General features: G+C 69.2%; 2 protein-coding genes across 4 annotated transcripts in view; both read right to left on the reverse strand.

Moving 5' to 3' along the window:
* Positions 1-44: 44 nt before the first annotated feature.
* LOC128137340 (acylamino-acid-releasing enzyme-like) lies at positions 45-5,190 on the reverse strand. Its single transcript, XM_052778194.1, has 22 exons — positions 4,873-5,190; positions 3,852-3,981; positions 3,623-3,749; positions 3,447-3,540; positions 3,274-3,349; positions 3,023-3,186; positions 2,813-2,950; positions 2,631-2,722; positions 2,516-2,556; positions 2,318-2,439; positions 2,103-2,163; positions 1,936-2,033; positions 1,795-1,846; positions 1,620-1,708; positions 1,410-1,548; positions 1,248-1,331; positions 1,095-1,175; positions 906-994; positions 611-801; positions 439-541; positions 265-371; positions 45-196 (listed from the first exon to the last, which is right to left on the reverse strand). Exons 1-22 carry the CDS (start codon positions 5,188-5,190, stop codon positions 91-93), a joined length of 2,502 nt encoding a protein of 833 aa, XP_052634154.1. The 3' UTR covers positions 45-90.
* Positions 5,191-5,464: 274 nt separating this feature from the next.
* BSN (bassoon presynaptic cytomatrix protein) overlaps positions 5,465-12,667 on the reverse strand; it is a 97,270-nt gene continuing 90,067 nt past the window's right edge. For 2 of the 3 annotated variants that reach the window (XM_052776507.1, XM_052776504.1), the window contains 7 exons: positions 10,367-12,485; positions 9,311-10,053; positions 8,865-8,958; positions 8,597-8,740; positions 8,358-8,412; positions 8,175-8,271; positions 5,465-7,686 (listed from right to left, as the gene is read on the reverse strand). In XM_052776507.1, coding sequence (XP_052632467.1) covers positions 8,372-8,412; positions 8,597-8,740; positions 8,865-8,958; positions 9,311-10,053; positions 10,367-12,485 — 3,141 coding nt within the window. In that variant the 3' untranslated portion in view covers positions 5,465-7,686; positions 8,175-8,271; positions 8,358-8,371. The remainder of the gene's footprint in view (positions 7,687-8,174; positions 8,272-8,357; positions 8,413-8,596; positions 8,741-8,864; positions 8,959-9,310; positions 10,054-10,366; positions 12,486-12,667) is intronic. The other variant, XM_052776506.1, reaches the window with a different exon arrangement.

Genomic DNA, 12,667 nt, shown 5'->3' on the forward strand with positions numbered 1-12,667 from the left:
GGAGGCGACGCCGGTGTTGGCATCACCGTCAGAGATGCCAAGGGTACTGAACTACATTGTTTATTGGGGGGCAGCAGCAGCGGGGGGCCGTTAGCACCGCAGGTGCTTGAGCAGCCACAGCGCCATGTTCATGAAGCCGTCGGCTTCGGCCTCGACGCCAGCCAGCGCGTGGTTGTTCCCCGGGTACCAGAGCAGCCTGGAGGGGAGAGAGGGGTTAGCGCCGTGCCTGCAGCCCCTGACCTGGGCACGCAGCACCCCACTCACCGTGTGGGGACCCCCCGGGCCTTGAGGGCACGATAATATTCCAGCCCCTGCTTGGGGGGCACGCGCCGGTCATCCTCCCCCAGCAGCAGCAGCACGGGCGCGCGGACCTGCGGGAGCGGCACAGCCTCAGCGCCAGCGCTGCTGGCGGAGACAGGGACGAGGACAGGGACATACCCGGTCGACGTAGCACATAGGCGACTTGCGCAGCATCTCTGTCCACTGGGCCGGGTCCGGCAGGGCGTCAGGTGCGTAGGGCAGCCCCGTCTCTGTCAGGCACCTGTGGGCGAGAGGGACAGGGGCACGTGCAGGGCCGGCGCGGTGGGGGGACGGGGGCAGCAGTACTTACCAGTCGGGGATGTCGGTGGTGGCCACCATGGAGGCGATGTTCACCACAGGGTTGCGGACCACGCAGGCGTGGTAGGTGTCGGGGAACTGGCCGAGGAGGTGGCACGCCAGGAAACCCCCGTGCGAGCCGCCCACCAGTGCCACCCGTCCGGCATCCAGTGACTCCTCTTGCAGCACCCGCTCCACGCAGAGCTGCCACCACGGGGGACACCCGCTGAGGCAGACAGCCCCGCTTTCCCTCCTCGGGGCAACTGCGGGAGCACGGGGTGCCCCAGGACCACGTGCCAGGACCATACCTGCACGTCACGCACGTCCTGCGTGCCCACGTTGCCTGGCAGGGAGGCCACGCTATCCTGGCCGAAACCCAGCGAGCCGCGGTAATTCACTGCGGGGGGAGGCAGCGTCAGAGCCCCTCCTCTCCCCGCCCCAGCCCACCGTGGGCGCTTTGCCACCGGGCAGTGCCTGGGCCCCCCAGCATCACTCACCCAGCAGCACGGCGAAGCCCACGCGGCAGAGCGCCGCCGGGTACAGCATCCACCCGGCCGTGAAGACAGAGTGGGGACCTCCTGCGAAAGGCAAAAGGGGGGTGACGCTACCCGACCGGGGTGGGGACACGTGGAGGGGGGGCAAGCTCTTACCATGGGGCATCACGACCAAGGGGGGCTTCTGGGCGGCGGGGCCCTCGCTTGGGCGCAGGAGGATGGCATCGAAGTCCAGGCCTCCTGTGGAGGTGGGGTGTGGGGGGGGTCAGAGCTCAGCGGAGGTGGCAGAGGCTGGCCCGGCCCCCCCCGGGCACTCACCGTACTGAGGGTGCTCCTGTTCCGGCGGGGGCCGGAGGGTGCGGATGCCCCAGCTGATGCCAGGCACGGGGGGGGCATCCTGCAGGCAGACCCACCGCGCCTGCGCCTCCCGGCCGGTGTCGGGCAGCATGGCCACTTTCTGAGCGAGGAGAAGGGTCGGTGCCAGCACCGAGGGGCTGGTGGGCGCTGGGGAGGGGGGCGTTACCTTACCAGTGTCGGGGGGCAGCTAGGGGTGGAGAACCTGGCCACCAAGAGGTCCCGGTCGATGGTGAGGACAGACCAGCTTCCCTGGGGGGCGTCTGGGGAGGAGGGGGAGGTCAGACCTGCAGGCGTGACCCCCTCGCCGGTGCTGGCACCGGCACGGCCCCACCGGCCTGGCACTCACCGGCCGTCAGCGAGGTTGTGGTGCCCGTCACCGTGTCCACCACGAACACGTCCTAGGGGCACGAGGGCAGAGTCCAGCGGAGCCTTCACCCGGCCCGGCCCTCCGCGTGCCCCCCCGCCGTCCCAGCACGGCAGCCCTCACCTGCTGGCTGCGCTGGGCCGTATCCAGCACGAGCCTGCGGCTGTCGGCCGCCCAGCACAGCCCCGGCAGAGCGCCGCAGTAGATGCCCGGGAAGGTGCCTGCAATGAAAGCGATGGTTCTCAGCACCCCCTCCTGCCCCCCACTGCCGCCCCCAGGGCTATACTCACCCCATGCCTGCCGTGGCACGGCCTCCAGCACTGTGCTGGTGTGCTTGGTGTACCAGTCGTACTGTGGGAGACATGGCACGGCGTGAGTTTTGTAGGGTCTCAGCCCGCCCACACCCGCTGCAGCCTGGGGAGAGGGCACCACTGCCCTCCTGCCAGTCCCTGCCCCGGCACGGGCACCTCGCCACCTCCCCAGTGTCCCCCCCGATGCCGCTCACCATGCGGAGGCGGCTGCACTGCTGGTGGGGGCCCAGGGCGTCGTTCTCCAGGTAGACGATGCGGCAGCGGTCAGGGCTGAGCCGGGGGGACCACACGGCCCTGGTGTCCTCGGAGAGCAGCTCTGCATGGGCACGAGGGGACGGTGAGGGGCTGCGGGGAGCCAGGGCACCGGCAGGGTTGGGGCGCACGCTGCTCACCGCATCTCCCACCCGTCAGGTCCACGTAGAAGAGTGCTGACCTGTCGGCAGAGAGGGGTGTCACCATGGGGCTGGGGGGCCTGGCTGTGGGGTGGGGTGCCCCACGGGGACTCACCGGCGGTTGGTGCAGTGCCGCAGCCCCAGGCGGAAGGGCTCATGCCACCAGCCCACAAACACCACACCGGTGTCACCGGGGGACCAGAAAGCCTGCGGGGAGAGGGGGGGGGCAGGCGGCTCAACCCACCACTGCCCCCCAAAACCTCTCTTCTCCAGTTCCCTGGAGCTCCCCATCCTGACCTGGCCGGGAGAGAGGTGCTCCGGGACGCCCTCCAGCACCGAGACGCTGCTGCCCTCGATGTCCAGGGCGCAGAGGACGGGCACGCTGCGGGTGCTCAGCGCCTCCCCCCAGTCCTCATGGTACACGAACTGCTCGCCCTGTGGCACAGCCCCGTCAGCCCCACGGCCGCCCCGCCGGCCACTGCCAGCCCCGGGACGGGGGGACCCCACCTTAAGGGGAGCATCTTCCTTCCTGGGGTGCCCCGTGTCCTCGTCGGAGGCACCCAGCTCGGGAGCTTTGCTCTGGAAGAACGACTCAGCCTTGGGACGCTTCTTCTCCGCCACGTAGAGCAGGTGGGTCTCCGAGTGCGACCAGGCCAGGCAGCCAAACTGGTCTGCAGGGGTGGGTCAGGCACCTGCCACCCCGTCCCTCCAGGACCCCACATCCCCCAGCATCCCCCGGCAATCCCCCGGCTCCTCACCATCGTCGTAGACGCTGCCGTGCTTGTCCAGCGCTGTCAGGTCGATGCTCTTCACCTTGCGGTTCTGATCCCAGACCTGGGGGCAGAGATGCCGGGGCGGCCCCGAGCCCCAGCGTGGATCCAGCCCCGAGCCCCAGCGTGGATCCAGCCCCCCGCCCCGGCCCCCTCCTCACCTCCAGGAACTGCTTCTCCTTCTCCTTCTCCTTGCCGGGGACCTTGCGCAGGACAGCCTTCAGCGCCCCGCTGGGGGACTCCCGGCTCAGCAGCCTGCGGGTGGGCGGGCGCCCGTCAGCCCCCCGCCATCGGCACCCCGAGGGGACACCGGCACGGGGGACGGGATGGGACTCACTCGTCCTTGATCTCGGAGCAGGTACCGGCAGGTCCCGAGTAGACAACGGAGACCCCATCATGGAAGATCAGGTACTGGCGGCAGAACTTGACATTCTCGGCCCGCGCCAGGTCCCGCTGCGACCACTCTGCGAGGAGCGGGGTGAGGACAACTGCCACGTCCCCGCCGGGCAGGCGGAGACCCCCCCGGACACCCCCGGGCTCCCCAGGGGGCCACCCCGTCCTCGTACCGGTGTAGAGGCTGCAGTACTTGCCCCCATACTGGGTGGTGATGTCGGGGCCGAGGCAGGCGGCGCTGAGCCCCGGGTGCCGGCTCAGCTCCCGGTACAGCTCCACCATCTCCTCCGTGCTCGACAGCACCTGCGGAACACGCCGGGGGGGGCTGGAGGGCGTGGGACCGTGCCGGGGCGCAGGGCAGGGGGGGCAAGAACCGGGGAGCGGTGGGGCACAGGGGGCAGTTACTGGTGCACCAGGGTACATGGGTGGGGGGGGCTTAGGAGGGTACTGGGGGCATTACTGGGGTGCTGGGGGCAGTAGCTGGGGGTGCAGTGCTGGGGCAGTTTTGGGGGTACATGGTGGGATTAGGAGAGTACTGGGGGGCAGTTACTGTAGTAAATGGGGGGGTACAAGGGCAGTTACTGGGGTACTGGGGGCAGTACTGGGGGTGCAGGGCCAGGGCAGTTACCGGGGGTACCAGTGGGTACCAGGGGCAGTTACTGGGGTGCAGAGGGGAGATGGTGAGTACTGGGGGCACTGCCTGGGGGTGCAGTGCTGGGGCAGTTACTGGGGTACGGGGCGGGGGGTATGAGGGCAATTACTGGCATACCGGGAGCAGTACTGGGGGTGCAGAGCCGAGGCAGTTACTGGGGTACCAGTGGGCAGTTACTGGGGTACGTAGGGGAATCAGGAGGGTACTGGGGGCAGTTACCGGGGTACTGGGGCAGTTGGGGCACAAGGGGGGACTAGGAAGGTGCCGGGGCAGTTACCGGGGTATCGGGGGGGGGGGGCAGAGCCGGGGCAGTCGCCGCAGCACCGGGGGCTGGCGGGTGCGGGGGTCGCCGGGCGGGGCGGGGGCAGTGCCCGGGACGGGGCTCCCGGGGGCTGCGATGACGGGGCAGGGGGGGACCGGGGCCGCGCGGGGGCGGGCTCCCGGGGCGGGGCGGGCACCCGCGGCAGTGACGTCACGGCACCCCCCTCCCCCCCCCCCCCCTCCTCCTCCTCCTCCTCCTCCTCCTCCCTGCAGCCCCTCACCGGCGGCTCCATGTCGTGGCGGCGGGACGGGAGCGGCACCAGCGCCGGCACTTCCGGGAAGGAGGGGCGGGGCCGGCGGCGTGCCGCACCTCCCATTGGCTGTGGCGCTCGGGCCACCGCCCGCGTTGCGGCGCCCCCTGGTGGGCGCGGGAGGCGCAGCTGCCGGAGGCCTCGACGTTCGGGTCCGCGCTTCGCCCCGGCCGGGCCCCCCCCCCCCCCCCCGCTCCCCCGGCGGCCGCTCCGGCCCGGAGGCACCGGTTCATCCGCGGGCGCCCGTTTGAAGCCGTAGCCAGGGGCCAGGGCCCGGTCCCGCAGCATGTGGGTCGCCCTGGAGTGGTTTCCCCCAGCAGGTGGCTGCAGGACAGGGGCTCCGTGGACAGGCTGGGGGGGGATCGGGCCCTTGGAGGCCGCAGGGACCCCCCCCCCCCCCCCCCAGCCCAGCAGCCCCGGGCGTGGGCCGCAGAGCCCACCGGCGCTTGGTGCCGACCAGGCCCACGGGGCTCCCAGCCCGGCCACCCCCACCGTGCCGGGGGTCCAGGTCCCCCCCTCCAGCCCCCCCCTCGCCGCAAGCAGGCAGGAATCGGGGCCAGCCTGTGGTTTGTGTCAAGTCCTTTTTATTCTGTTCCCACAGAAACACCTGGTGAGGGGGCAGCTTCTGGGAGGGAGTCACGACACAGCGGCGGGGGCGGTACGGCACGGTACGGCACGGTACGGCACGGTACGGGGTCACTACGGGTGGCACAGAGCACAGCAGACACGCACACCGTCACAATGTTCAGAGGGAGCGCACCCGGCATCGCACTTACCGCCGCAAACGGTGCCCGGGGCTCGGCCACCCTCGGCGCCTCGTCTTTACAGCCCCCTCCGTCACCCCCGCCCCGGCCGGCAGACTGCCACGATTTTGGGCTGGAGGCCTGGCCCGGCGGGGTGGGCTACAGGCCTCCGGTCCCGGCGGGCAGAGAGGCGAGGTGGCGGATGCGCTCGGGCGGCGAGACGGGCCCCGGCGGGGGTCTCGGTCCCGCGTGCGATTGACACACTGTACAAGTATTTACAGCGCGAGGAGCGGCGGGGGCCGGGGGCCCAGAGGAGGCACCCTCAGGCTATGCACTTGTCATCGGCGGGGAGAGGCGTGCGCGGGGCCGGGGGTCTCCTCCGTGGGGCTGCCGCACGGGAACGCCGCGCTCCCAACCCCGTCCCCCAGCCACCGGCCTCTCCCCCAGCCTTGGGCACAGGCAAAGCCCCCTGCGAGGGACCTGCCACGGAGCGTGGGCTTCCCACGGCGACCGGGTCCTCGATAACAAGTGCATAAATCTGCTAAGAGCTTTCAGTACAGTGATGGACTGATGGAAAAGAAAAAAAGAAAAGTCCAGGCAAAGAACAGCAAGCACCGAAAGGCGGGTGGAACCGTGCAGAGAAGTAGCAAGCCATGCTCTACGACGGGACAGACGGTCACGGGCGCTAGGGCTGCCCTTTGGCAAAGTGGCCCTCCGTGGGTCGAACATGCCACGAATTCATACGCACGGGTGGTCGATAAAGAGTAGTTATCGGGTCGCTCGGCGGCACGCTTTGCGATGAAACCCTTAGGCGCGACATTGAACTGATTAGCTATTCACAGGTCTTGTTCTGGAGTCGTGTTATTTCGTTGCATAGAACATCAGGCGGGTGAGCGGGCGGCTGCCACCCGCCGCGGGGGGCACCGGGGGGGGGCGCCGCCGGCGCGGGGAGGCGGTGGGGCATGGGTGGCACGCGGCTGTACGCTGGCGAGCCCCCTCCTCGGGCTGCCTCCCCCCCTCCCGGGGAACCCCCTCCTGGCGGGGCGAGCGGGCTTTGGCCGCCGGCCGCTGCGCCGGCCGTCCCCGTGTCCCCGCGAAATGGCTTGAGAAGGACTTGGATTGCACAGTAAGAGGAAGGATACTGCCGGAGGCAAAGCTCTCCTGATCTTGTTCCACGGGATTTGTGCTCTTTTGTAGCCTCCTGCACTCTATTGCTTCTACAGACGACAGCCCGTGTGCTAACTCATCGCACAAAGCAAAGAGGGAAGAGGATTTGGTATAAAGTTTAGAAAAAAAACCAAACCCCAAACCAAAATAAAGTGAACCCAAAGAAACCGAGAAAAAAGGACCCCCCCCCCGACGACGCCCACTGCCCCCCCCAGTGCGGATGAGGTATACACAGAAATCAAAGTGGGATGATTAAGGCTGTTCTCGAAAGAAAAGGGGTGCCCGGCGGCGGGCGTGCTGGCTGCGTGGCGAGGGCGAGCGCGGCCCTTTCAATGCTTCCAATGGCTTTGGGGCGACGCCGCGCGCCAGGACGCGCGCCCAGCCGGTGGCCACGTCGGCAAAGGCCGGCCGCACCGCCTGTCAGAGTCCTATGGCCTCGTATTTCGGTAGTGAAACAGTGTTAGGTCCTAGCTGACGCGCTCCGGGGGCTCCCTGGCGGGGCCGGGAGCGGGCTGCAGCGCGGGGGGCGCGGGGACGGCCCCGGCGGGGCGGACGGGGTCGGGAAGGAGGAGCGGCGCCCGCGGCACCCAGCCCTCGGCTCGCGGAGGGGGAAAAACCTATGAAGAGGCCAGAGCTGGGGTTTGGAGGGAGCAACTCTGCGTATAATCTTGAGAAAGGGCCGCGGCCCACCTACGGGGCCTGACCCGATGGTCCGGATCAGGCCCGTCCGCTCGGGGCGGCTGCCAGGGCTCGCCGTGTGCCGCGCCGGAGCTGCTCGCCAGGCGTGGGGGGGCGTCCGCCCCGGGGTGTCTGCCGGGCCCCCCGCTCGGCCGCCGTTTGGTCCAGCATCCAGGGATCGCCCTGCTTTCAAAAGCTTGCGAGAGACAGAGAGAGATGTGTTAGCCCGAGCGACGATGTCCCCGCGGAGGGGACCCCGCCGAGCGGCAGCGCCGGCCTGAGCGAACGGGCAGTGGCAAGCCAAGAGGCGCTGCCGGCGGAGCAGCTGCTGCCGCCCCCGCGCTGGACGGACTCCCAGAGCAGAGCTCAGGCCGCCCAAACCTTCCCCGCAAACCCACGGTCTGCACCAGCATCCGCAGGGCATCGGCCCACGCGGCGCTGCCGAGATCGGGGAACGAGGCCAAGCCCCCACACCTTGGCTTGGGGCCGGCGCTTGGGGATGAAGATGGGGACGAGCGGCCCAGCGGGAAGGGGACGGGACTGCACTGTGTCCTTCTCACCCCTGGGGGAAGGAGCGTGGCAGGGCAGGGCTCAGCGGGTGCCGGGGGGGACAGCGGTGCCACGGGAGCCCCGGGGATGCCATGATGGAGGGGACCGGTATGTGGCTGTGCCCCAGATACTCACTGTTATACTCAGAGTCCGGCGCCGCGTGCTGAATTCACTGGCTTCTTCATAGGTTTTTCCACTGCAACGACTCAATCTCCACTCGTTTCCCAAACTCCTGTGGCAGGAGGGAGCGGGAGGGCGTCAGGCACAGCCAGGGCAGGGAGAGCCCGCGGCGCAGCACCCGGAGCCGGCTGCACTCACCTTGTGCCGTTCTCTCACCAGAACGAAGTGAACTTCTTGCCAAAAGCCGACACCGCTGCGGGGAAGCCGGGAGAGGCGTCAGCACGGTGCAGCTGCCCTGGCCCCCCACCTCCCCGGGCCCCAAACGGTGGGATCACTGCATCCCGCCGGCTGCACCCTGCCTCCCCCACAGTGCCCGACCCTGTCTCGGTGCAGAAGAGCATCACCACCCCGTCCCCCTCCCTGGGAGCAGCCCTCACCTTCAGTCAGTTTGCCAGCTTGTTCCGCTGCCCCCCCCGGCAGGATTTTGGAGAAAACGCTCTCTCCTTCCCCCCCGGGCTGCCCCATGGCCGTGCCGGCGGGACCACGCGGCCCGGCTGCCCTTGGACCGGCCTTGCTGTCTGCTGGGGGACAAATGAAGCCACCGTTAGCAGGGGACGGGCCCGGCCGGGGGAGCTTGGCCGAGCCCCCAGGGTGTCAGGCAGCAGGCGAGGGGTGGGACGGCACCGTGCCGCTGGGCCCACTGACCTGCTGCTCCCAGGGGCTGCGCTGCGGGCACTCTCCCTGGCTGCTGTGGCACTTTTGCTCCAGGTTTGGACACGTCCGTCTGCTCCGCTTTCGGCTGGAACGGGGAAAACAGCTCTCTCAGGGCTCGCCCTCCTGGCAGAGCATCCTCTGGGGGTGGCCCAGGCCGGGAAGCGACACCGAAATCCCCAAACACTGCTCCACAGCCCCAAAATAGGCAGCAAGGAATCCAGGGCACAGGGATGTCCTCTCCTGGGTCCCCTTGAGGGGATGGCTACTCCCACGGCACCCAACGGCAGCTGTAGTAGGCGCATGGGTGGGATACGGCTTGGCCCGTGGCTCCCATCCCCAACCCTTCCCCTGCCAGCCCCTGGCTGCGGCCAGACAGGCTGGTCCCCGGCAGAGCCGTGGAGTCGGGAGGCAGCCAAGCCAGCTGAGCCCGTACTTACCGCCGGCGCTGGGTGCCCACCCGGCTGCACGTGGAGCGTGGCTGGCGCCTTCCCCGCCGCCTGGGCTGGCCCTGGCTGCTGCTGCGGTGGCCGGGATGATGGGGGTCCCTGCGTCCTGCCCCTGGCCTCGGGCTGCGCCGAGCCTGCCGGCTGGGCAGCCTGCCGCGCCGCTGGCTGCTGCCGCGTCGCCTGCTGCCCTGCCTGCTGCTGCCTCGCCGCCGGCTGCTGCGGATGCGCAAGGGGCTCTGGCTTCGGTGCTGGGGTGGCCAACCCGTGTGGCTGGGGAGGCTTCTGTGCCTTGGGGGTCTCAGCGCCGTGGTGGTGAGCAGCAGGGCGGGACGGCGGGGCGTACTCGGCGGAGCCGGGGCCGTAGGGCGCAGGCGTGCGGGGCTCAGGCTGCTGCACCTTCTTGGGGGCGGCCGATGGCCCGTGGCCACGGGGCTCATGGCGGCTGGGCTCTCGTGGGTGCTGCTTGGCCGAGCGGCGGGGGGGCTCGTCGCTGGTGTGCCGGGAGGTGCCGGCGTGGCGCCCGTACTCCCCGTGGTGCCGGTGCTCGCGGTGCTGGGGGTAGTCATCGTGCTGCCACGGGTCCTCGTCGGGGGGCTCATCGTAGTCGTGGTAGGTGTGCTTAACCGGGGGTCTCTTCTGCGAGGAAGAGTGGCCACCGTAGTGCCTGACCCTCTCCGCCCGTGCCTCCCTGGGCTTATCAAACCAGTCTGTCTCCTCCTGACCCAAATGATAGGCTTCGGAAACCAAAAACAAACCACAGTCAATCTCTCGCTCGAGGCCGCCCGGGTGGAAGCCATGCAATGAGGTGGGAGAGGCAAGCAGCGGGCACGCGCGTGGGGGACAGCCCGTGCCGGCGGGGACGGGACGCGGCGCGGCGCGGCGCGGTGGGGCACCGCGTGGGACCGGCTAACACCGAACAACCGGGGCGGGGGGAGGAAGGCACGTGTCAAGCAAACTGAGGCGGTGAGAGTGTCTCTGCGTACGAGCGGACGGGCATGCCCCGGGGAAGCGCCATGCTCTGGGGTGGTCACCACGGGGAGCCGTTACCTTCGCTGTCCGAGACAACGCAATGGGCATCGTCCATGCCGTAGCCCTCCTCGTGCTTGTACGAGTGACTCCTTGGCACGTCTTTGATGTGCTTTTGCACATCAGGCAATGAGTGGCTGGAGCAGAACTGGGAGCAGGGGTCCCCCGCCGACTGGGGGCCAGGCCCCCCCGTGACGCGTGACCCCCCCACTGCCTTCCCCAGGGGGCTGACGGGGCTCTCCTCCTCTGAGGGCTGCGTGCGGATGGGCGCCCGCCCACGGCTCTGGCTCATGCTGAGGGATGACGGCTTGGAGCTACCTTTCTGGGAGCGCTCCGCACCCTCCCGCTCGTAGGACTTGCTCCGTCCACCCGCCTCCCGGCCGGAGGACTTTTCCACCCCATAGCCGGAGGAGCGGGTTCTGCTGCCGGCAGAGTAGACCCGCTCCTCTTCGTCCACCAGATCCCGGCTGGAGACGCCGTAGTACTTCTGCTGCTCATAGACGTTCTTCTTCAGGCCGTAGGTGATCTCCTCCTGCAGCTTCTTGGCCCTCGAGGCCACGTTGCTGCTGCCGACTGAGGTTGTCGCTGCGTAGGAGGCCAGGTCCGACTCCACGTCTTTGGCTTCTTCGATGGGGGAGAACTTAGAGATCTTCTGCTCCATGCCCTGCTTCCTGTGCTTGCTGCGCTTCGAGGACACGACGGCGGGCGCCAGGTTCTTGGACGAATGCTTCGGTAGTGCCGCACCAGAGCCGTGCTTGTCCACCCGCGAGGAGTGCCGGTACTCGCCGTCCCCGTAGTAGTAGGATGAGCTGGTGGAGCTCCCCAATGCCCTGCCATTGCTCTCTGCGCCCCGGTGGTAGCTGTTCTTCCCTCGATGATCAGGGCCATGGTGGTCGTAGACGTCCTCCTCGGACTCCTCCTCAGCTTTGGTGTAGCAGCAGGGCCGGCTGGAGCCCTCGGCGTCCCCCAGCTCGCTCTTCTCTCTGCTGTGGCGGCTGTCGGCGCCCGTGCCCGCCGGCTCTGCTTTCTGCCCCTCCACCGCAGGGCTCTCCTTGGTGAGCTCGCTGATGTCCTCGATCATCACATAGTTACGGGGGATGTTCTGCTCCAGGCTGGTGTAGAGGGACTCGGAAGAGAAGCTGGCCGAGGGGCCCTGCGCCGCGCTGGCTCTCTCGGCTGGCCGGGCCTCGGGTGCCTTGTACTGCTCATAGCTGCCGCTCGCCGGCGTGGTGCTGAAGGCGACGTCGGGAATGGCAGAGGAGCTGGTGGCCGCACCAATGACCTCGTAGTTGGTGGGGATCTTCTGCTCCAGGTCAGCCAGCGAGGTCTGCCGCGGCTTCTGGTGCCCACCGGCTATGTCCGCCGGGCTCTGGAAGAGGGTGGGCTGTGCCACCGGCACAGCGGCCGCCCCAGCAAAGGCGCTCGGAGCTTGGTAGGGGTTTTGGGGCCGGAAGCCCGGCTGGCCTGGGGTGCCCAGCTCCGGGTATGCGGCACCAGGGGCCGGGAAGGCGCCGGGCGAGGCGAAGGCAGGCAGCGGGGCTGCTGGCAAGCCGTCCTGCGAGGTGCTGGCTGCGGGGTACTGGGGGGGCTGCAGGCGCGCTGGCGGGAAGGCGGTGGGGCCCTGCGGGGCGGGGTACGGGTAGGTGCCATAGGAGGCGGCGGTGGCGGCGAAGTCGGCGTACTGCCCCGCGGGCGCGGGGCGCAGGCTGGCACCGTCGTAGGCGGCAAGGTGCAGGCTGTGCAGCTCGCTGTCGGACAGGTAGTCACGGCGGTCCCCGGCGCAGCGCAGGTAGGGGTGGTCCCGCCCGCCCCCCCGCTCCTTCAGCAGTGACTCCTTGCGCTGGGTGATGCCCAGCTCCAGGTACTTCAGCTTGGCATCGATCTCCTTCTCCTCCTCGTCCAGCTCCGCTTGCTTCTTCCGCAGCTTGGTGGCCTCGTGCTCCACCAGCCTCAGGTCGCGGTCCAGCTCCTTCAGCAGGCTGGCCTTGGTGACCGGCGCGGTGGCCTTGGGGGCCAGGCTGCTCAGGTAGAGCTGGGGGGTGGCCGGGCTGGCCAGGGGGACGTGGGGCTCCTCGGGCGGCGGGCTGGGCAGCGTCCGCTTCACCTTGCGCGCCAGCGGGCTCGACTGCAGCCCCCCGACCTGCAAAGCCAAGGGACACCTGGTCAGGCGTGCGAGTGGGTGTTCCCCCATGTCCCCCCCACCGAGCACCGCGGAGCTCCTCCCGTGCCCCGGGGTTGCGGCGAGGTGGCCTGCCGTGCACGTGTACCCCCACACACCGAGGAAGCGGCTTTTATGTAAAAGCGCAATAAATAGGATGGAAG

Source organism: Harpia harpyja, chromosome Z (assembly GCF_026419915.1).
Source record: "Harpia harpyja isolate bHarHar1 chromosome Z, bHarHar1 primary haplotype, whole genome shotgun sequence".
Lineage (NCBI taxonomy): Eukaryota > Metazoa > Chordata > Aves > Accipitriformes > Accipitridae > Harpia > Harpia harpyja.

Excerpts from the sequence above, each read along its gene's own strand:
- LOC128137340 (XM_052778194.1), bottom strand. The coding sequence starts at position 5,190 with ATGCTGCGGGACCGGGCCCTGGCCCCTGGCTACGGCTTCAAACGGGCG. Across the intron at positions 3,541-3,622 it reads TGCTCCGAGATCAAGGACGA|GCTGCTGAGCCGGGAGTCCC; the intron begins GTGAGTCCCATC and ends GCCCACCCGCAG. Across the intron at positions 3,187-3,273 it reads CGGCAGCGTCTACGACGATG|ACCAGTTTGGCTGCCTGGCC; the intron begins GTGAGGAGCCGG and ends CCACCCCTGCAG.